Raw genomic sequence first — 25422 nt, 5'->3', positions numbered from 1 at the left:
CTGGCTAGACCAGAGGAGGTACACTGGTACAGATAGGAACTGAAAATACAGGGAATCCAGGGCGGATGAGCCCTATAGGACCAGTGGTGTGAGTGGCAAAACAGGGAGGGTAAAAGGAGAATGGGTAGGAAAGAAGGAACCAATTGTGAGCCTGAATTTTAAACTATTAACATCCCTGATAAACCTCACAATCATGAATGTGATCTATGCGTTCTGTGTAGTCATGGCATCAAAAAGACATAGAAAGTGCTGCAGAAGGGATAGCTGGTGTGTGAATCGGTAAAAATGTTGGAGGATAGAGGCAGTCTGACCCCTGCCTCAGAGGAATCAGTTACAAACTGATGCTGATGGTATTTCTCCTCCCTCCCCACTTGAAATCAGAAGTCAGACACTGCCCCTATGGCCTTTTTACAGAGGTCAAGAGAGAACTAGGCACAGTTGTAGTCACTTCTTTAAATCCCATAGACTAATCTACTTAAACAAAATGAAAACACAGATGCATAAAAGCCTCCCTTCTGAGCCTTAGCCATTACTATCAGGGTGGAATGGGATGACAGCTCATCAAGAAGTATTTTTCTGTTATACCTGCTAAAATATGAGTGCCCCACCTATGATAACACTTCAGTGCATAGACATATTAGACTGTTTTCCATATTCCATTCTATGTTATTACAAATAATAACTCTCTCTTTAGAAATATATCCCAAAAGTATGTAATGTGATTTGTGATTATATATACTAATTCATAAGAATGAAATTAGGGTTGAAAATGCATTTTAACTCATCTCTATATACTGTAAGTACAATATATTATACTTACTGCCTCTTTAATTTCACAGGAGAAAACATGTATCTGAAATTCTTCTGAACCATGGGAACTTTCTGTAAATGCAAAGCAATTACTCTCCGTTGTCCCATCATGACCACGTGCACAGAATAACACCTTATAGATCGGAAAAGATGCTATCTCCAAATTGCTGGACTGGTCTATAATTCTACAGAACAGTGATAAAAGAATAAAGTAATATATTAGCCATCAAAGAACAAAGGCAAACAGTTTTACTATGTCAGTACATGTCTAGAAAACATAACTACCTTAAAATAACAACAATAAAGTGAAATAAATAATGCAGGAAAATAAGGCACTTCATATCCTTGCAAATAAATGTACACAGGCATACTTTATTTTCTGTTTAATAATTTTTTTATCTAAGCCTCAAGCCATTGTCCAATTAGAAACTCTTTGCTCCAGAAAAGGTAAGGGTAGTTCCAAAGATGATTCAGTGGTGGAACATAGGAAGTGAAAAGAACTGGTGAGCTCCCAAAGCAAAAAATTTTCTGACTTCCCTTACACAAATTCTAAGACTTATATTGACCTTAAAAAACTAGGCGGATCCGGCAAGATGACAATCGAGTACCACACACCAGAGGTTCTGGAAATCAACACAGGAGAGCCACTGAGAGGGAAACTCCACTCTTCAAGGTCACAGGAGGAGCATCATAAAGATAACTAGACTCAGATCCACTAGGTTTTGAAGAGCTGTGGGTTTTTGGCTTACCACTGCAGAGGTCGGCTGTGATTTAGCTTTAGCCCCGCAACAGTGACAGCCAGTAACAGGCTATCTCGAACAGCCCAAGGGCTTTATTTCAACACTATCACAGCTCGGGGCAATATTTAAACACCTCCACCCCTATGGTCAGTTGGTTGGGGCACATCTCTTCCCGTTTTTTCTCTCTTTTCTCTTTCCTGCCAGAGTGGCAGCTGGCTGTTTTTTTCTGGTTTTATAATCATTTTATTAGAAGCTCTTACAGCTCTTATAACAATTCATATATCAATTGTATCCAACATATTTGTACCTATGTTGCCATCATCATTTCTAAAACAATTTCCTTCTACTTGAGCCCTTGGTATCAGCTCTTTTTTGGCCCTCCCTCCCCAACCTTCCCTCATGACTCCTTGATCAATTATATATTGTTATTATTATTTTGTATCTTACACTGTCCATGGTCTCCCTTCACCCACATTTATGTTATTCATCTCCTTGGGGCGGGGAGGGGGCTGCTATATATCCAACCTGCTGATGGGTTCCACCATTCTCCCCTTTCCCCCTCCCCAACCATTCCCTTACCCTCGTAATATCACTACTACCACAACTGTTCCAGAGCGTTTTATCTGTCCTGGATTCCATGTGTTGAGAGCTCTTATCTGTACCAAAGTGTGTTCTCCGGAATGCGAGATGTGTTAGGTAGAACTGGGTCATGGTAGTCGGGGGGTGAAAGCATTCAGGAACTAGAGGAATAATGTGTGTTTCGTTGGTGCTATACTGCACCATGGTTGAATCATCCCCTCCCTATAAACCTTCAATAGGGGGAAATCCAATTGTCTACAGGTGGGCTTTGGGTCTCCACTCCAAACCCCAGCCCCCTTTCACATCAATATAGTTGTCTGTTTTGGATCTTTTGATACCTGATCCTGTTGACACCTCATGATCACACAGGCTGGTGTGCTTCTTCTATGTGGGCTTATTTACTTTCCTGCTAGATGGCTGCTTGTTTAACTTCAAGTTTTAAGACCCCAAATTCTATATCTTTTATTGCTGGGCACCATCCACTCTCTTCACCACATTTGCTTATGCATCCATTATGTCTTCAGCAATTGTGTCAAAAAGGTGAGTATCAAAGAGTGCCAGGCTATTCGATCAAAGTGTTCTTGTGCTAAGGGGAGCCTTGAGTAGAGGCCCAAAGTCCATCTGCTATCTTAATACTTAACATATAAATATAAATACATTGGCCTCTATCCCTTTCATTATAAGTTAATACAGTGATATATATATACCTATATCATCTATCCTTCTATAAAGAGATTTAGCCTACAGTTTCTTTGCTTTCACCTTCCTCCTAGTCCACTCTCATGCTCACCCTCCATTCGGCTCTCAGTAATTCCTCTCGAATACATTGTACTTGATCAAACCCCACGAGGCATTATGTGCCCTCACCATCGATTTTAGATTTCTTATTGTTCTCTTATCCCTGAGTTTCTTGGCTCCCCACCCCCCCTCCCTGCCCCCTCCTCTCCGATGTCACCCTGGAACCACCAGTCCCATTGTTTTCTCCTCGGGATTGTTCATCCTGCCTATCTTATATAGACAAAACATTGAGCAAAACAAAAACAAAACAAGAGGAGAAAAAAAACAATAGATAGTTCCAGGCCTGTCTGCTAGCCCTTATGTATGTTTTCCGAACAAGTCAGATGAGGTGCTAAGCAGTGTCCCCTGGGTCATAAGTTATTTTCAGGATTCCTCAGGGACTTGGTTACTTTGCTCTCCTTGCTGCCCTACTGCACTTCCTTTGTGTTTCACCACCACAGGTTCCCATATAACCATTCACTGCTGTGCCATCCTCGCAGCCAGCAACCATCCAACCAGAGTCTCCTGAGATGACCATCCAACTGGCCCTCCAAATGACAGAATACTACTGGCTGGCTAGGGAGAGAGTGAAACCAGTAGCCCAATACCACCAACCCCAGTGCAGTTAGCTGCAGGCAGCCCACAGAAGAATTCCTACAATTCTCCCAAAGAGAGAGCCCAGTACTCTACATCTCTCTAGAAAATGGCACCAAGCTCCTCTAAAACAACATGCAGACAGCAACCAGCCCCAACAACCTCAATGAAAAAACAGGAAAAACAAAAGGAAATGTCGGAAGAAGTCCTGAAATTAATGATGTGCATAGAAGAAGCAGACATTCATCTACCACAGAAAGAAATCTTCAGAATGCTATTGGGGTCCCCTGAAAACATGAGGGAAGCAATACAGAAAAAGGATGAAATGATAGAGGAGATAAAGGCCACACATCAAAGGGAAAATATAAGAGTTAATGGATTAGGTAACAAAAGCAAATAACATGTTAACAGACATCACTAACAGACTAGAAGTGGAAAACCATACCAGTGACCTCGAGGACAAGCAGGCAAATTTCAATAAATGGGAAAGACAGTCAAACAAGTTAATCAAAGAAGCTGAAGAAAACCTAAGAACAATGTTTGATGCCATGTAGCAAAGTTACAGTTACGAAGTAGCAACAAAAATAATTTTATGGTTGGGGTGTCACCACAAGAGGAACTGTATTAAAAGGTCATGGCATTAGGAAGGTTGAAAACCACTGGCATAACAAAAGATAAGGAAGGGCACTGTATAAGAACGGGCTCAAGGGAACAGGAGACCAAGGACAAGTCAGCATAATAAATATATACATGCCCAACAAGAGACCTGCAAAATTCCTCAAGCAAATGCTCCAGTATGAAAAAAGAACAGGCTCAACAATCATATTAGGTGACTTTAATACACTGCTCTTCTAGAAAGATAATCACAGGGAAAGAAGCTTAACAAGAAAGCCAAGAACTAAACTCTACAATTAGGCAACCTGATCTAATAAGACATTTTTAGAGCTGTTCAGGCAAATGCAAAAAAAATCATTCTTTTCAACTGCTCATGGCATATACTCGAAGACAGACCACATGCTGAGGCACAAGTTAAGCCTGAGTAAATTCAAGCAAATAAAGATCACTCAAACTTCCTTTTGGGACCACTACACAATAAAGCTGGAAATCAACAGAAGAATGATTTTGAAAACAAGGGCAAATAATTGTAGGATGAATAACTCCCTACTGCAATAATGCTGGAAATCAACAGAAGAATGGTTTTGAAAATGAGGGCAAGTAATTGTAGGATGCATAACTCCCTACTGCAAAATGAGACAAAATTAAGAAGTTTTTAGAAAGCAACAAGAACACGGTTACAAAGTAAAAGAAACCTTTTGGACACAGCAAAAGTACTTATCAGAGCAAGCTTGGTAGTATTAAATGCACATATGAAAAAGGAAGAGACGTGGTTGACACTTTGACACAAAGCCTCCAGCAATCAGAGCAGAGTCAACAGAATAATCCTACTAATAGCAAAAGAAAAGAAATTAAAAAATCAAGGCAGAGAAAAACAAGTGAGAAAACGAGAACACAATGCAAAAAAATCAATGCAAAAAGCTGGCTCTTTGGAAGGATTAACAGAATTGATAGGCCGATGGCAAACCTAACTAAAGAAAGGAAGGAACAAACATCAATAGGATGAGGAATAAAATGAGGGGAATTACAATGAACCCTAATAAAATTAAGAGCTTAATTACACAGTACTATAAAGTCCTGTACTTCACAACACCAAAGAAACACACATCATTCTTCTAGTGCCTGAATGCTTCATCCTTCCTCCTCCCCCACCCACTACCATGACCCAGTTCTACCTTACAAATCCAGCTAGACAAGAGTACACACATTGGTACAATAAGAGCCCTCAACACAAAGAATTCAGGACAAAAAAACCCTCAGGAACAGAGGTGGGAGTACTGATATCATGAGGGTAGGGAGATGGCAGGGGCAGGGGGGAGGGGGAGAAAGTGGGAACCCATCACAAGGTTGGATATTTAGTGCACGCCCAGGGGGACAAATAACAGAAATGTGGGTGAAGGGAAACAACAGACAGTGTAAAACACAAAATAACAATAATATATAATTGATCAAGGATTCATGAGGGTAGAGGGTGGGTGAGGGAGGGGGTAAAAAGGAGCATATACTAAGGGCTCAAGTAGAAAGAAATTGTTTTGGAAAAGTTGACAGCAACATATGTACTAGTCCTTAATACTACTGAATGATGGGTTGTTACAATATTCCTAAGAACCCCCTAAAAAATGGTTAATTAAAAAAACAAAAACAAAAACTCAAGACACTATCAGAATTTAAAACTGAGAAACTAGGAGGCAGGAGTATGAGTGGTGGAAGTGGTCAGGGTAGTACAAATTATGGGGAGAACCAGCGACGTGGAGGCCACCAGAATAACTAAAAGCCATACTGAGGCCGTGGCAGGCACAACAGCTGACTGCACTGCTCCATTTGGGTATCAGTGGACACAAGTATGTACCAAATTTAACTAGGCAAACTTTCTATGGTCTGTCCCATGTGCATCGTATTTAAAATTTTCCCACTGTAAATCACTTTCCTGTTTACTTTTTCCAGACCTAGTTGGTTAGCAGCGTGGGGTATATTAGAGGCTGAGCAGCATTATGGGCCAAATTTAATACCAGGTTCCCCAGAACCCGAGGGGTGGGTATATGCCCTGCTGCCACTCTGTCTGGGCCTGCAGGCTCTGGTGGTAAAGAGTAAACTTGTATCTTAGGAAACCAGTGCTACATTTTTTCACTTTTTAATTTTATATTATTTGTGTCATACATTTCCTGTAACAAAAGCATTAATTTTACTGTACTTTTTTGTACCTTTTGTGAAGCTAATGTATTATATTTTACATGTGTCCTGATTTTGCCACGATCTGGATATTGAAGCTATCTAAGCTCTTGAAATAAAAATTTATACCACCCACCCACCACAAAAAAGAAAGAAATATCAGCCATCAGAGATGGAGAAGCAAGTACCGTATATACTTGTGTATAAGCCGAGTTTTTCAGCGCATTTTTAATGCACTTTTTGTGGTAAAATTAGGTGCCTTGGCTGATACTCGAGTTGATTTATACTCGAGTATATACGGTAAGTATATTAGGTCTTGGTGAACGTATGTTTGGCACATTGAAACCAAATAAAACCCAAAAATAAACTCATTGTCATTGAGTTAATGCCAACTTACAGCAACCCTATTGAACAGGGTAAAACTGCCCTTGAGAGTTTCTGAAACTATAAATATTTACAGGATTAAGAAGGCCTGTCTTTCTCCCACAGACAGCAGTTCATGGTTTTGAACTAAGGACCTTGCAGTTAGCACCCCAACATGTAAGTAACCACTACACCATTGCCAACTCCAAACAGATAATGTTAAAAGACCCTGTAAGGAGATGTCAAAAACAATATATTTATTAATCCTTTCCTGAAAAAACAAATTTACTACATTTTCACCCAAATTTTATAAATTTATATTGCTCTCATTTTGGTTCAGGTAATCTTTTTGCAACGTTTAATAGTCTAGGATTGGAACACATTCGACCTAGTTTCTTAAATCTATTCTATTTATTTGCTCCGATTTACTGGAATCCTACTATGTAACAGATGCTACTTTACACTCTAGGTCTACAGAAGTGACAAGCCTCCTTCTATAAGGAGCCCTGGTGCTGTGGAATAAATATTAGCTGCTAACCACATGTTGATGGTGGCCAAAACTGTCAGTCCCTCAGAAACCCTACAAAGGGTCACTATGACTCAGAACTGACTTAATTAACAGTGGGTTCATTTATTATCTGTGTGAGGGAGGGGGTGGGGTAGGAAATCAAGTCAGAGAAGTAATTTATCAATAGCCACATCTGCTAAATTGTATAAACCATAATAAATATGACAAGGCCAAGTGCAAAAGGATAATATAATCTGATTGACATTTAAAGAAATTCAAAGTTATGATAATAATAAATAGTATTCTGAAGTAAGCGTAAAACAAAAAGTTATTTTGCTTCTTTCTAGTCTTATGTATAAGTTTATATTATAAGACTCACTATAATTTTCTGAACCTCTGTTATATGACAAACTGAAGGCATGTTTTTACTTGCTTTCAAAATAGAGATAAACATACTAATTGTAGGATTAAGGTAGGAATATTCTCAGTCTCTACCTTACTAGATAGTGTGAAGAAAGTCAATACCCTTTGTTTCCTTCCAGATATGGTCCACAGAAAGACAAAAACCACATCTCCAAATATGAAAGTTATCGCAGAAGTAGAGAGAATTGCTAGAACCATTAAGGAAGAAGAGCCACTAGCAGAGTACACTGGATGCCGCTAATCAAGGCTGAGACCAGAATCTAAGGCAAGGAGACCATGAGATGGAATAGAGGAGCAGCAGAAGGACTCTGAGACAATGAAGCAGAGCAGCAGGTGGGGTTCCTGGACTATGAAGGCAGATTCAAAGGACCACATGGCTGAGAGGGTGAGAATTACAGAGAGACTTGGCAGCTGGCTGAGGAGAAGTATTGATGTGAAACAATGACTATATCCTTAATGTTTTCAGATCCTGACTTGTGTTAGCCTGCTAACCTCCCTAATATTCCCATGATCATGAAAAAAGGAGAAACAAGTATTTTACCATTTTATCTCTAAGTATGATTTTGTAAATGTTCCTTGCAAATAAGCAGTACAATCTAAGCCTGCACACAGTGTTTCCAGAGTATAACTAAATTCATAGTAGGTTCTATACCTCATTAATTATGTAATATCCTCATCACTCACAAAAAGTTTAATACATGTCTACAAGAAAAAAATCAGAACTTACCTCACAGAACCTTCTGGAACATTTGGCACATACAGAGTAACAGGAAAGGGATATTGATTGGAAGACTTCATAATTGCCATCGCCCGTAAAGCCTCCACTTCATTACGTGGGGAAGAAACCTTCATACAGCCTAAGTAAGTCAGTTTGTTAAATAAAACACTATCTTCTTCAGTTAGTCCACTTGGAGAAGATGGTCCGGGTGTACAGATTTCTGAAGGGTTAAAAAAAAATCCAAGACCTTCAAAAGTCAATGTAAATTTCCACAGTGCAATTATTTCTCATTTATTCCAAAAGAAATAAAAATTTTCAAACAAAATATAGTGGAATAGAGTATTTAAATATGTTCTAAATGACAATGTTCCATAAGAATCCAGGAATTCTGCCAAGGTGCTTCAAAGGATATGATGGGTTTATACCTTGCTCCATGTCCATTTCTAGAAGATATGTTGAATTGTTGAGCCTAATATTTTATTTTATTGTGTTTGTCGGGAACGGGAGATTTCAAGTTTTCCAACACTTCTACTGGTGATTATGGTGACAAACCATAGTAACCATAGTAACCATAGCAATTAGTAACCTAACATCTTAATAGCCAGGTATTTTAAAAAATATTATATATACATATTGTCATTTAATCTTCCAAAAACTCCTAAAGGTAGATTCTACTTTTACAGATTAAAAAAAAACTGAGCTGCAGACAGGTTGAGAAGCTCATCCAAGGTCACACAGTCAGAGAGGAAGAGTGATAGGGTTCAAGTACACATGATACCCAAGTTCCAGATATGCCTTCATCTCTATGGTTATGTCTAAAATGGATGAATTATTAGCCAAGTGTCATTTTTATTCTATTCTTATAGAGTACCAGCTCTGAGAGGAAGGGACTATCCCAGCCTCTTTTTATTCCTAGCACTTATTACAGTATCTAGCACTGTTGGCACGACAGTTAAGTGCTTGGTTACTAACTGAAAGGTTGGCAATTTGAGCCCATCCAGCAGGTCTGTGAGAGAAAGACCTGGCGGTCTACTCTCATAAAGATTACTGCCTTACCACCTGGAAAACACTGTGAGTAGTTCTGCTTTGTCATATGGAGTCAGAATCCACTCAATGGCACATAACAATCACCAAAGAATAGCTACTCAATATCTATCATTTGAAAAATTAATCATCGAAAAATGATGTTTTTTTAATGGCTAGTGAGTGGTCTTTTCACCAACCTACTCTGCCTCATCCTAGCCACCACCTAGACCTTATCCCAGCCACAACTAAATGTATCATAACTGCAGTTTTAACATAGACAAAACTTAATGGTAACTATCCCATTATGAATAGCAGATAGTGAGCTGAGCAGAAAAAATATTAAAAATATCTTTTTAACAAAGACTTCTCAAAATGGCAAAATCACACTTCAAAATAAAGAGATTTAACTCCACCTAAACAACTATAAATTCAGTCCTATTGAAGTCACACTTTTTAAGTTATCTGGCCCTGTTCTCTGCAAAAAGATAGGAAAAGTAACAAAGACTATGGAAGATAAGCCCCATATTTGTATCCAGATAGTATCTTAGCACATAGCAGGCAACTGTAAAAGTATTAGGAGCTGAATCCACGTTGCCAGTCTTGCTTCTGTTGCTGTTGGTGCCAGCAAGTCGACCCTGCCTCCGAGCAACCCCATGAACAACAGAGGGAAGCACCGCCCAGACACAAGTAGAAGATCACAAAAATGGCAAATCCATAAGATAGACACTATCATACCACTTCAGCAAAAGTTCATCTATCCAATTTTATAACTGGCAAATAATACATATTTAATTTTCAGTTTAGATCACTTTATCTAGATAATTTCCAAACAGTTCCTTGCCATTGAAGTTTATCAAATATGTTAATCACAATTTTGTTAATCAAAACTATGTTCATTACAACTATGAAAAGGCAACTAAAATCTCTTATTGAAAATGAAAGCTCAAAACGTATAATTAGAAAAGGATACTAAAAGCTTACTAATATAGCCAGAGCATTAGAAAAACAGAATAACGAAAGGTATCCACATCAGAGAGAGGGAAGTAAAACTATTCCTTTTTGCAGATTGTTCAATACACAGAAAGACCAGAGAACCCACAGGAAAGGTATTACAAGTGATAAATGAATTTAGTAAAGTGGCAGGGTAAAAGGTCAAGACACAAACATTTGTCAGATTTCTGTGATCAAAAATAAGTAAGCCGTAGAGAAAATTGAGGAAACAGCATTCACAGTAACATCTAAATAATAAAGTACCTAAGGAAAATTTTAACCAGAAAAGTAAAAGGCTCGTACACTGAAAACTACAAAATATGGCTAAAAGAAATTAAAGACCTAAATAAATGAAAGGATAATCCATGTCTGTAGAACAGAAGGCTTATAAGAGTCCAGAAATAAATCCATATATCTATAAGCAAATGATTTGCCATATTCATTCAATGAGAGTCTCTACAATGAATGGTGATCAGAAAATTGGTTTACATATACAGAAGAATGAATCATGATCCATGTCACATCATAAATTAACTTCAGAGGAAGTAGCCCCTGAAAATTGCTCATATGTAAGTTGAAGTTAAAGCTGAAGAAAATTGGAACAAATTGACGAGAGCCAAACTATGACCTTGAGTCTATCCCACCTGAATTCTGACAACTTCACTGAGTCTTTAAATTGAATAACTTGTCATTTGCCATTTTGTAAATTGTGATCATTTTTTTCTCTTTTTCAAATTTTGTCATCTTTCATAGGCTGGATTCACCACTACAGTATGAAGGACAGTTAACATGTCCTAATTTTTCTTGACTTTAATGGTAATACAGCTGAAATTTTAGGACAAAATGAATCATGGATTCTGAAAGATACTATTAATGAGTTTCCTTCTACTAATCTAATTAACTAAATTTTCGGTTTGCTAAGAATATTATGTGTACACACATATGTATGTGTATATAAGTAAATGTTGATGTTTATCTGATGCTTATTTTGTATCTATTTATACAATACATATGTTTATCTTTTTACCTCTTCCTATAGCAAATCATACTGACAAGAGTTTCCTAATGCTGAAACATTCTTGCCTTGCTAGGTATTATGATTGCATTAGCTACACATATTATATCATGAACTCAAGGGTAGCAATCATACAATGTGGCTATATTTACTCTATGTAAAGTTCAAAAATGGATCCTCAGAATCCTGAGCCAAGACAGGACATCTCCTTGGCACAGTAACTTATTGAGAGGTATGAATGTGATACAGGCCTAGGTCTATCAGTTAATGTCAGTTTTCAGACCACCAAGAAATAGTTCAGTTAGTCCAAATAGAGTAAAACTCAGAACTTTAGTTGAAAGAGCAGTAGAGCCTCACTCATTGCCACCAGGCATAAATAAATCACCTTGCCAGTCCTACCAGTTTTCTGCTAATAACTATATTATACTTGTGAGGGGAATCAAGTAAAGATCTAGCTGACATGGAAAAGATGGGAGCTGAGTAACTTATAAAGGAACATAACTAGAACCAGATTGAGCCACATATCTAATATTAACCAGCAAAAATTGGAGTTAGACTCGGTTTGTTTGTTTTTCTTGTATCCAAAAGAATCTTAACTTATAAGCTGGTATTCCTGGTGCAAATCCGACTCATTTTAGAAATTTATTATTAAAACACTGACAGAGTAGGCATGCCACTGTATTTGAATTTTTAGCAATTATAAATCAAAATAAGTGTAATAAAACAATAAAATGTCACATTGAATTAAAGATTGTGTCCATTTTACTATTCTCTGCTACCCAAGAGTTTTAATTAGTATTTAATTTATTAAGTATTTCCTGGAGACCTACTATGTACCAAGTACTGGGGCTAAAATGAGGACCCAGATACAGTTTCTGCTCTCAAAGAACATTCAAGTAGAAAAACTGGCAGAAATAAAAGGAGGAAGGTAGAAACTCCAAACCAGAACTGGAAAGCTGGTCAATCTTAAAAAACCAAAAAAAAGGATTTTCAAATGTTGATCTGAAAAAGCTTATCACTTTACCCCATTTCACCAGTGGTTTCTAAAAGTTCAATACAATACCTGTATTAGATGGATCCAAAATTAACTGAAGAGATGGCTTATTTGTTTGAATGGCTGAAATATCTCCAAATGAATGATCCAAAATCTCACTGGAATTCTGAGAACTAACAAGACTGTTTTGTCCTTTTTCAGAATCTCTCAAAATCTCTTCCATGGCTTTCTCCAACTGCTCATCGCCATTAGAAGCTATCTATAGATATAACAAAACATTTCTGTTTCAATTCTATGGCTCTAAAGCTTAATTTTATTACAATATTTATTTTCTGTAGGAATTTTTTTAAACTTAATATTGACACATAGAAATAGCTACTAAAAACAACCAATGTACACAGGTGCATTTGGATTCACAAAAGTATAATAATTAAGGACCCTGGTGCAGTGGTTAAGTGCTTGGCTGCTGACCAAAAGTTCAGCAGTTCAAACCCACCAGCTGCTCCATGAGAGAGCCATGTGGCAGTCTGCCTCTCTAATGATTTACAGCCTTGCTCAAGTAGAAAGCAAATGTTTTGAGAATGGTGATGGAATCAAATGTACAAATGTGCTTGACACAATAGATGTACGTATAGATTGTGATAAAGGTTGTATGAGCCCCCAATAAAATGTTTTTTTTTTTTTTAAAGACTTACAGCCTTGGAAACCCTATGGTTTCTACTATGCCCTACAATGTAACTTAAAATCAACTCAGCTGCAGTGGGGATACTTTAAAATCACAAATTAAAAATTGAAAAAATTAGAAAAGGATTATTAATTTCAAAATGAATAGTTTTCAACTACATTTCAACTGAGATTTTATTTACAAAGAATCCCTTTGATTTTATTTTACTTTAAAAAAACCTTTTAGGTATCCTAAATACCAGATAACTTTAAATGAATGACATTTGAAAGAAAGATGACTTATTGTACAAGATAGTGTCTATTCTGAAAATCATTTAAAAAGTTGAATTTCTTGTTATAACAAGATAAACATAGTTCATCTTACTTCAAAATTATTTGAACTAGTGTCCAAGCACTAGTTTAAACAATAATTCTAGAACACAAATATGTGAATTAAATCCAACAATTGTATGAATAAAATTACATGGACATAAGGGAAAATGCACACTACACACAAGTCCCGGGATGAGGACCAGATCCTCTAGCATGAACCAGACCAATGATGAGAGATTCATGTCATCAAAAACAGATGCAAACAGCACCTGTGCTGAAAGGCATCTTTCCTCCACGCTCTTCTATGCCTTTAATGCCCTCAGAGGGGTGGAGGAAGATAAAGACAGCAATTCAGGGGTTAGGGCACTAACCCACCCAAGGGGAAGGTATTATTTATATCTCCACAGGAAAGGGAGAGCAAGAGTAGGCATCATTCCAGTGTGCCAACCCTTGAGGACAATGTCCATGCTCAGAGCAGCTCTTTCCCAAGATGACTGTAGGGCTGGCCTCAGCTCAAGACATGATGACCTCCTCATAGATGATAGCGCTAAAAAAGACTGTCCTGAAGATACAGCTCAAGGGAGAGTGGCCGGTCTGACCCACCCACTTGAAAGCAAACCAAGAGGGGAGTGCAACAGACCAGTGATGGGAACAAAGACACAAAGTCTCTGGGGAATGCCAATTGTAGACTTTTGACTTGGCACTCCATCTGAACCGGTTGGGGTTTGCACACAAGAGGACTCCACGGAAAGTCTAAAGGTGTAAGGGGGAGTGGGGGGAATAAGACACAAATGCTGAAGACCAAAAGGGTGTATGTGTTCTTAGGTAAGTGGGACCCAGCTATAGAACCCTAGACTAAGACTGATGGATTATAGCATGTCCTTCTCTCTATTTAACAGAGAGATGTTCATCTGCTCTGTGTCAGGATCCCTGATAGACTTGTGACTACTTGTATGTTGTTTATATTTTATCTTCATTTTGTTTTGTTTTTTATGTTTATCTATACAATATAGGCAGGATAGGCAGTCCTTCGGAGACAGCAACAGGACCGACGGTTCCAGGGGGGGCATGAGACGGGAGGAGGCAGGGTAGGAGAGTGGTGAATCAATAAAGATGGGTACAGGGGAATAGTAATGGTTCTAAAATGGATGGCAAGGAAGATGTAGCTTTTCTGGTCATGTCTGATCAATAGAATTGTATCTTAGAAGAGTTACTGAGAGGTGAACGAAGGGTAAACATAATAGTGGGCAAGAAGAAAGAAAAAAGAAAACAGGAAAGAAAAACAAATAAAAAGAATATATATAAGTATACATATATATGTAAATATATAATTATTCAAATATAGATATATTTGTTTATATATGTATATAAATGCAACATGATGGACTTTGGGCTTCTATTTAAATCTAACCACAGTACAAGAATACAGTAGTTGTTCCCTCATCTGTAAACAATTGGACATCCCCTTACAGCAGGGTCACAAGGAAGAGACAAGCCAGTCAGGGTGCAATATAGCACAGATGAAGCATACAACTTTCCTCTAGCTCTTTAATGCTTCCTCCTCCCCACTATCATGATCCCACTTCTACCTTACAAATACGACTAGACCAGAGCATGTATATGGGTACAGATAAGAGCTGGAAACACAGGGAATCCAGGACAGATAAAGCCCTCAGGACCAATAATGAGAGTAGCGATACCAGGAGGGTAAGGGAAAGGTGGGGGAACCAATCACAACGACCTACATATAACTCCCTCCCTGGGTGTCGGACAACAGAAAAGTGGGTGAAGGGAGACATCAGTCAGTGTAAGACATGAAAAAATAATAATAATTTATAAATTATCAAGGGTTTGTGATAGAGGGGTGAGAAGGGAGGGGGAAAATGAGGAACTGATACTAAGGGCTCAAGTAGAAAGAAAATGTTTTGAAAATGATGATGGCAACAAATGCACAAATGTGCTTGACACGATGGATGGATGGATGGATGGATGGATGGATGGATGGATGGATGGATGGATTGTGATAAGAGCTCTATGAGCCTCCAATGAAATGATTTTTTTTAAAAAGAATGGTTTGTTCCAATAAGGTAGCATTATAAGATACTCACCTTCCTGAAACAATCACTGAAGACAAAATGAGTGCATAAACAAATGTGGTGAAGAAAGCTTATGGTGCTCAGCTACTAAAAGATACAGTGTCTGGTATCTTAAAGGTGTGTAGTCAAACAAGCAGCCATCTAGTAGAGAAGCAACAAAGCTCACATGGAAGAAGCACACCAGTCTGTGTGATCATGAGGTGTCGATAGGAAAAGGTATCAGAAGTTCAAAACCAAGTAAGCAAATCGATATGAAGAGGTGAGGATGTAGTGGAGAGCCAAAACCCACCTGCAAGTTAATTGGACCGTCCCTCTCAGAAGGGCCACACAGGGGGATGATGAATCCATGGTATGGTATAGGACTGATGAAGCACATACTGTTAACTAGCCTCTAGTTCAGCGGTTCTCAACCTGTGGGTCACAACCCCTTTGGGGGTTGAATGACTTTTCACAGGGGTTGCCCGATTCACAACAGTAGCAAAATTAGTCAGTTATGAAGTAGCAACAAAAATAATTTTATGGGTGGGGGGGTCACCACAACATGAGGAACTGTGTTAAAGAGTCACAGCATTAGGAAGGTTGAGAAACATTGCTCTAGTTCTTCAATATTTCCTCCCCTATTATGGTTTGGGTTTTTTGTTTGTTTTCCCTCATTAATCATGTTAGAGTTGTATATGTTCGAGTATATAATTAAGATCGTTCGGTATATGAAAGCCAAGATAGATAGCCCTTCAGAAACAGTAACAAGAGTAATGGTTCTCTGAGCGAATGTGAGGCTGGTGTGTGTGTGTGTGGGGGGGGGGTGACGGGGGACAGCTGATAGCACTGATGACTGTATAACCCACTCAAGAGGAGGAAACAACAGAATTGCATGTAAATGGCTATATTGGATGGTTTAAGATGCAGTAGATAGATAGATAGATAGATAGATAGATAGATAGATAGATAGATAGATAGATAGATAGATAGATGATAGACAGACAGATGATGGATAGACAGATAGATAAGGGTTGGGGGATAAAGGGAAGCTAATATCAAGGAGTTCAAGAAGGAAGAAAATGTTTTGAAAGTGACAGTGTAGCAAATGTATAATGCTGCTTGATGTGATTGAACTATGGAATGTCATGATATCTGTTAAGACCTCCCAATAAAATGATTAAAAAATTATAAAGTTACATATATATGACATAAGGTAAAGTGAATACTTAATCTGATTTTATAATATGTTTTATTGTATTGATAGACTACTATTCCTTTGATTTGATAGTTAATATTGAATAAAAGCCATAAATTATTTATACCACTTTCTGACTAATTTTTCTAGTCCTCTTCTAAAACCCAAAGCCATACTCACTGCTGTTAAGATATTCCAACTCATAGCAACCCTGTATGGTGCCAGTGTAGAACAGCCCCCATAGGCCTTCCAAGGCTCTAAATCCTTAGGGAAACAGACTGCATCTCTTTGTCCCACAGAGCAGCTAGTGGGTAGTGGGTTTGAATCGCTGACCTTCACTCTAACCACTACATGACAGTTTATAATTTATTTATACATATACATATATATATATAAATCTGGGTTTGCTTAGATTTCTTTGATTTAGGAAAGGTAACATAATGGTAAAAAGAAAAATAAATAAAATATGACATATACTTTAAAATACAGAATTATGTAAACTGTTAAATCACGTGAAATAAATGTTACCAGCTAACTTACAATAAAACCCATAAAGACAAAAGCATCTGGCAGTGAAAGTGAAGCACAACCATGTATTTACGCCGCTGCTAAAGTCCAGCAGTAAGAGACACCATGCCCCCCACCCCAAAAATCCAGATAAACTAAATTAATAAGCTCTAATTTGGCATGTTAAGCCTAACTTGCCAAATTATTGTCCCTTTTCTTTTTTTTTTCCTTCCTACATTTTCTTTCTAAGATTGCAAATTAACAGTTAAATACCAAAAGCAAGTAAGTAAATAGCCTCTGGGAAAGTCAAACATTGAATTCTCTTCTCAAGGTCAGTACTAGAGAAAAACCTTTGGCTTTTTATCCCCCCATTTTATATGAACTTTTAAAAAATTCGTTTTGGTGGGGAGCTCTTACAAATCTTATAACAGTACATCATTCAATTATATTAAGCACACTTGTACATACGTTGCCATCAACTTTTCCAAAACATTTTCTTTATACTTGAGCCCTTGGTATCAGCTCCTCTTTTTTTCCCTTCGTTCCCCACTCTCCCACCCTTGTGAATCCTTGATCAATTAATTATATATTGTTTTTGTTATTTCATGTCTTACACAGTCCGTTGTCTCCCTTCACCCACGTTTCTGTTGTTCAGCCTCCTTGTAGGGGAAGAGCCTATATATCCAACCTTGTGATGGGCTCCACCTTTCTCTGCCTTCCCCCACCCGTCCAACATCCCCCTCCCCTCATGATATTGCTACTCCCACTACTATTCCTGAGGGGGTTTTTCAGGTTTTTTTTAAATCATTTTATTAGGGGCTCATACAACTCTTATCACAATCTATACATACATACAATTGTGTAAAGCACATTTGTACATTCATTTCCCTCATCATTCTCAAAACATTTGCTCTCCACCTAAACCCCTGGCATCAGCTCATTTTTCCCCTCCCTCCCCGCTCCCCCCTCCCTCACAAACCCTTGATAATTTATAAATTATTTTGTCATATCTTGTCCTGTCCGACAACATGTCCTGAGATATGTTTGACTGGTTTAAAAACTGTAATTTAAAAGTGCATAGTTTGTGAAAAAGAAGAACTTACCTTTAGTCTAGGTCTTTCGTCGTCTTTTGTAGAAGTCTCATCTGCATGCTGTGGAACCAAAACAAAGTCCTCACTGTTCAGTGTAGCCACAGAATCGGATGACCCCCCGGCCTTCTGCACTGAAGCTCTGACCTCCATTTCAGCTCCACAAACTTCTCTTCCCACATTCACGTGGTCAAAACTATAGAGATTAAAAAATTAAAATCTTGATTAAAACATGAACTAATACATACCAAACCAATCTTTGGCTTTTACAGATATTTCATGTGAAAACTAATCTCACAAACTAGAAAATTATCTCAACACTAGAAAGGCTACTTTTTGGACTGGGTCACAAAACTTCACCCTGAGTTTCCAGACTAAAAGAACCATATTGTTCCCTGAAAAAAGAAACAATTCCTACCCATATCGCAATCAGACAGATTTACTGCTGTTTGATTCTACATTTCTTCTAGAAATTACAGTTTTGTTTTTTAAATAAAGAGAAAGTACTTTAACATGATATTACAGATACCTGAAAATTGACACATATACAAAAGTACATTCAGTAAAATCACTTAAATAAAGCTAAATGTTTTCAAAATTTTATCTCCTCAGGATCAGTGCTGTACCTAAAATACTTTTTCTGAGAGAATGAAATTGAATGAATAAGAAAACAATACCCTAGGTTCTAGAACTTTTGCAGACACATTCCCACCTGATCAGAACAAAATAAAACAAAAAGTTTTCACACTGCATTCATGTATCAAACACAGGTGATTCTGTCTTCTGGATAGAGCTCTACTTTATTCCAATCCTGTCTACAATTGCCATACATTCACATATTTACATAACTATTCTCCACAGAACACATATACTAAACAGCAGGCACCTCCTCAGCATGAGGGTCACATGAGTGACTATGGATGGCAGGTATAGTAAACAAGCAAAGGAGCAAATGAAATAACTGTGATTAACTGTAAATGCTATGAAGATAATAAAACAGGTCAATGTGATGAGTAACTGTGAGGAGTGCAGGGACAACATTAAGGTGGGAGCAAAACACTCGGAAAGGGTAACAAACTGAAAGACAGAAAGAGGCATATACTAAATCTGTTCACAAGTAAATGGGCTATGCGGGGGACGGCTAAAGACTTTTGGACTTGGATAAGCTAATAAATTATTGATTCACACCTAAAATCTCCCCAGAAAATTCCTCTTTTGCTTTTTGTAATTTAGGTTTGTTTTCTTTTGGAGCTTTGCTTTTGTTTTGTTCTTTCCATTGCCATATATGACTGCAACATCACATGTTGCCACTAGGTGACACTAACACAATGTAGTCATGGCAAAAAACGAGAAATACTTCCCGCTTCAAGGTACAATTTAAAAAATTATTTTATAACTTAATTAGAAATAAAAATTTCAAGAATATCAAAATAAAAATAATTATATTCCTACGCCAGTATAATTAGATAGACACCATTTATTTCTGTTGGATATTTTCATGTTCTTTTAGAGTGTTTCAAATAGATTCATCTGTGGTAGCAATTGTATATGACTGCTTGATGTGAATGATATGATATCTGTATTAGCTCCCAATAAAATGGTTTTGAAAAAAACAAATACATTAATCTGCCTGTAAAGTTTTTTCTCACTTTGCATATTACAGGGTTCTGAAGATGCAGTACATGTTAGAAGTCATGTCTTTATCTTTCATGTCTGTCTTGTGATTATTTGTCAAGACATTACACATTCATGGTGTTTTTCCTAGGTCCAATTTCTCCAAGTCTTTCTCAGTCTCCTATTCCTGCACTTCTAAATGGTGGAAATCCCCTGAAAAAAATCCCTGTACCCTTTCTGATCCTGTGCTATACTCTCTCTCTGAATCATATTTCTCATTTCCATGAGTTAGAATGCCATCTACATACTGCCTATCTACCAAATCCATGTATCCTACATTCTTGATTCAAAATCCAACTCTACTTGATATTTCTATTTGAAAGTCTTATCAATATCTTAAATAAAACATGATTAAAATGGAATTTCTACTGTCTCTTCCAAATCTATTCCTGGTCCAGATTTACTATTTCAGTAAACAGTACCATCTTCTACCAACTTACACAAACAAGAAGCCGGGATATCATCCTTGATTCATCCTCACTTCCTCACTCCTCACATTAGTAAGTAAGTCAGCCCTATCTCTAATATAAACCCACATCTAGCCTTTTTTTTTCATCTCCACTACTACCATCCTAAGCCAAACTTCCAATCTCAATTCCTATCTCCAACCTTCTTCCCCTCTAATCTTTATAGTGCTGCCAAAGAAATCTTTGCTGGGGGTGGGGGTGGGGGTGGGGAGTGGCTGCATTAAACTCCAGACTAAAACCTTTTCACCACAATTCAAATAGAAGTCCAACTCCTTATCAGAACTTCTACCACATGTGGCCCACTGAGGACATTTATCCCGCCTGTCGGGTGTCTTTGCCCCATTTGTTTTTTTACTTCAAAATAAGATATGTGCAGTGTGCATAGGAATTTGTTCATGGGGTTTTTTTTAACTATAGTCCGGCCCTCCAACGGATCTGAGGGACAGTGAACCAGCCCCTGTTTAAGAAGTTTGGATACACTATGTTGATAGTGAGTTTGGTTTGGTTTTGTCCCTGCCATTTTTTCTTTACAGCTCAAAGAAATGGAATGATCCTAACAAGTACACACCTAACAAATGAACTCAAAATACATGATAGAATTGAAAGGGAAGATAGATAAAATCCACTATTAAAATTAGGATATAGCACTATCAATCCACTGACGTAAGCAAAATTTATAAAATAACCCATCCAGGAGCAGCACCTTCTTCTGAAGCTTGCATGCAATATTCACCCAGGTAGACCACATTCCAGACCATTTAAATAAGAGCAGAAGTCATACAAATATTCTTTCTGACCACAGGATATTAAACTTTAAATTGATAGCAGAAAAGAGATAAAAGATCCTCAAATGTCTGGAAATTAAATACACACTTACATGCAATTCATGAATCAAGGAAATAATGCAAGGAAAAAATGTAAATACTTTGAGCTAAATGAAAAATTCTTTTTTAATTTCAACTCTATACCCACACATTCAATAATTTGATGAAATGTACCAATTTCTTCCAAGGTACAAACTAACAAGTCCACAACAGGAAAAATAGATAACATGAATAGCTTTATATTTTTTGAAATTTTTAAAATAATAATCAATAACTTTTTATAAAGAAAATACCAGACTCATGATCTTCACTGGTGAGTTCTCTCAAAAACATATGGAAGAAATACTAATTCTCAAGAATGTCCAAAAAAAGCAGGAGAGGAAACACTTTCAAATGCATTTTATGAAGTCACCATTACTCTAATACCAAAATTAGATAATGGAATTATAAGAAATCTACAGACTATTATGTCTCAGACTATTTCATGAATACAAACTCAAACATCATCAAGTGTTAGAAAACGAAATCCAACAATGTGTAAGAAGAGTTACACACCACAACCAAATAGAATTTATTTCAGGGATACAAGATTGGCTCAGTATTCAAAAACGGATGCATAAAAACAACCATATCAACAGGCTAAAGAAAAACCGTGTTTATGTCAATTGGCACAGAAAAAGTATATGGCAAAATCCGACACTCGTTCATGTAAAAACTCTCAGCAAACTTAAAATAGGGAGAGGGTCTTAAACTCAAAAAAAGGACATCTACCCAAAATCTACTTAATAATCAGCCATTAAAAAAGTTATTTTCATTTAAAAAGGTAAAAAAAAGAGACCAAAAGGGCAACATGTGGTTCAGGGGCAAAGCTCAGAAGACAGGAAGGATAAACGGAAACAGTACACAGAGGGAGGAAGTGGAAGAGTGCTGCTACACTGTGGGGACTGGAATCAATGTCACGAAAATATGTGTAAGAACTGTTGAAAAGAAACTAACTTGCTCTGTAAGCTTTCACCAAAAACAAAATGAAAAGCTTTTAAATAAGCCCTACTTAATGGTGATGACTGGGCACCATCCTCTCAAGATCAGGTATGAGGCAAGGATATCCACTCTAATCATTTTGATACATCATACTGAAAATCTTGGGAAGGAAGGAAGGAAGAAAGAAAAATATTGGAAAGGAAGAAATAAAACTATTTTGGGATGCAAAGTACAAGACTACCTATGTAGAGACACTGAAAAATTTATAATAAAAACCAAAATTAATAAGTAAGTATAGAAAGTTTCAAGATTCAAGATCAATATGCAAGTCAATAACTTTCTTATGGATAATGAAAAATTGGAATTTGAAATTTTAAAAATTATAATTTGCACAAAAATTGAAATACCTGAGTTAAAAAATCCAATAAAATATGCATATAAAAACATTTATGTGCGTATTTATGCATAAGAAAACGTGTGGAAAACTGATTCAAAAATATAAAAGCTAAATAGAGAGATGATCAATGTTCATAAATCGGAAGATTAAATATTGTTAAGATGTCAATTTTTCCCTATTTTATCTATAGATTCAACACAATACTAATCAAAATCTCAGCAAGCTGTTTTATAGACAATGTCAAGCTGATTCCAAAACTTAGATAAAAACATAAAAAGTCACTGAAGAGCTAACAAAATACTGAAGAACAACAAAGTATAGACTCATGCTACCCAATTCCATGTTTTACTATTAAGCAATAATAATCAAGAGAGCTTGGTATTTGAAAATTAATACACATATAGAATGTGATGATTAATTTCATGTAACTCGGTTATGATTCTCAGGGATTTGGCCAGATAATAGACAGGTTGTTGTTCCAGAATGTAATGTAAACACAATCACCTTCATGATGGTACATCCTTAAAGGTGTGGCCAAACCAAACACACTGCCATAGTGATCGTCTATGGGTTTCCAAAACTATAGCTGTTTACAGGAGTAGAAAGCCCTGTCTTTGTCCCACAGAGCTGCTGGTGGTTTCAAACTACAGACCATATGGATGACAGCCTGAGGCTGAACCTACATCTCAAAGGCTCCTCAAAGGCATGGTATGGTTCCAAAGTATACTCTAGCAAAACTCAGTTTCTTTCAGCCTATCCTCTTCTCATTACCTGAATTCCACTTCTTGTGACTTAAACCTGCAGATGACTCCAGCCTGTTGCCTAATCTGCATATTTTGGATTAACTACCTCACATCACAACCCAATGAGGCAGAAAAAGTCTCCAATATGCTGTTTTGCATTACAAATTTGGAACTTGAAAATCTCATAATTATGTGAGCCATTTCCTTGAACTAAATTATTATCTCTCTTTCTAAATATGAGAAGGCTTGAAAAAGTTTGTGAAAAATTCTCCTTTTTCCCAGCAGTTTTATTGGTATATATCATACATCATATCATTCAATAGTTCAATCAATCACATCAAAACGAGCTGTATAATCATCACCACAATCATTTTTAAAACATCTTCTTCAAAAAATTCCATTTTACCATTAACTTTTAAAAGTCCTGTGTGTGTGTGTGTGTGTAGCTTTTCAGAGTAATAAACTAAAAGATCAATAAAGCAGACTAGAAAATATAGAAACAGACCCACAAAGATATAGCCAACTGAATTTTTACAAAGGCAATTTAATAGAGAAGGGTTAGTCTTTTCAAAAAATAATGCTAGAACAACTGGACATTAATTTGGGGGGCAAAATGAATACAGACCTTATACAAATATTAACTCAAACTGGGTCCTAGACATAAATTTAAAATACAATCCTAATAGAAGAAAATAAGGAGAAAATCTACCGTTTTCTTGTGTTTGGTAATAAGCCTTGGGATAAAACATCAAAAGTACAAAACAAAAAATGCAAGTTAAACTTTTTTTAAGATTACACAAATCTGCTCTGTGAAAGACACTGTTTCAACATAAAACACAAGATACAACTGGGAAAAAATATTTTTCCAACAGTATGGGCTCACTTTATGTCTGTCTCGCGTTTTTGTAATTGTCACAATATTTCAAACTTTCTCAAAATGCTATTGCTCACTTAATAGACTATAGTATAAAAATAACTTTAATAGGTCCAAAACTGAAAACTATGCGTGACTCATTTTATTTCAATATTCCCTTTCTTTATGGTGGTCTGGAACTGAACTTGTAATTGTAATATCTCCTGGGTACCAGCTCCTCACTTAATTGACTATCTCTTTATCTGACATTTTGCATTTACAACCATGGTAAAAATCTACTATTTTGCACATGAATGACATACAACTGCAATAATGAATACTGAGGTGTCGATTTGGCTAGACTGTGGTTCTCAGTTGTTTAACAGTTATGAAATTATTATTTGGCTGTTATGTAAAGATATCCTCATCCACGATTTTGTGATCTGCGATGGTCATCTCCATTTTAACATGACACCAATTTTCAAAGAAGAACCTGGTCTTTGGAACCTAATCATGTCAAAAAGTAGTGTTTGTAATAAGTAAAAGTAAATTTAAAAAAGTAATCTACTGTAATGAAATGAACACTCAGCTACTTTCCAGAACACTTAAGTACCTCTATGAGAGCAAGAATCATGTCGTATTATTTTCTTTATCAACACATCCACAATATAGTATCTGTACCACATTATGGACATATTAAATATCTGTCTAATTATTTTGGATCAAGCAGGATAGATTACTAGAAAGTTAGAAAGTTGGAATAAATGAACCTAAAGTCATTTTTTTAAGACTCTCGTTACATGCAATGTGCATAAGAACCCAGTCAATTCCTGACCTACATTTCAACAAGTCAATTCAAAATAAAATTTACTACACCTCATGCTACCCAGTAGGGTGCTGTAGCAAAATATTACTTCCTCTTTATGTATGTCAATCTGATATTATTTCAGAGCATAAGAAATAGCACCTAAAAAATTCTCAAGCTTTTTAAGTAATATGGAGCCTACTGTTCTGTGAACTGAAGACTAATAAACCCATTTCTACCGAGAATGTAACACAGACAATGCACAATAGAATTTAGCAAAAAGGTATCTGGCTGCAACCCAAAAATAAAATGTATAATCTGACAAAGAATTTTTATGCTTCATCAGAACAAACTCCAACATTGGTAACAGTAGGCTAAGCATAAATACTTTCCTTTCCAGAGCATTTTGAAGATGTATGGGAATAAGAAACAGTATTTATCAGTGCTATAGGAAACCTGATACATATAAATTTCCCCTACACGTGCCCATCTCTGT

General features: G+C 36.8%; 1 protein-coding gene across 3 annotated transcripts in view; it reads right to left on the bottom strand.

Annotated features, from left to right (window-relative positions):
• Window positions 1–25422, bottom strand: part of RABGAP1L (RAB GTPase activating protein 1 like) — an 812491-nt gene that overhangs the window by 719413 nt on the left and 67656 nt on the right. For all 3 annotated transcript variants that reach the window (XM_004706718.2, XM_004706719.2, XM_045297897.1), the window contains exons 2-5: window positions 18198–18378; window positions 12391–12580; window positions 8306–8516; window positions 821–995 (exon numbers count right to left, since the gene is read on the bottom strand). In XM_004706718.2, the coding sequence (XP_004706775.1) occupies window positions 821–995; window positions 8306–8516; window positions 12391–12580; window positions 18198–18335 (714 nt within the window). In that variant the 5' untranslated portion in view covers window positions 18336–18378. The remainder of the gene's footprint in view (window positions 1–820; window positions 996–8305; window positions 8517–12390; window positions 12581–18197; window positions 18379–25422) is intronic.

This window comes from Echinops telfairi, unplaced genomic scaffold, assembly GCF_000313985.2.
Source record: "Echinops telfairi isolate 266 unplaced genomic scaffold, ASM31398v2 ScPeMD7_7424;HRSCAF=8462, whole genome shotgun sequence".
In the NCBI taxonomy this organism is placed as follows: Eukaryota; Metazoa; Chordata; class Mammalia; order Afrosoricida; family Tenrecidae; genus Echinops; species Echinops telfairi.
Note: the sequence above shows the minus strand (reverse complement) of the source record. Positions and strands in the feature narration are given on the sequence as shown.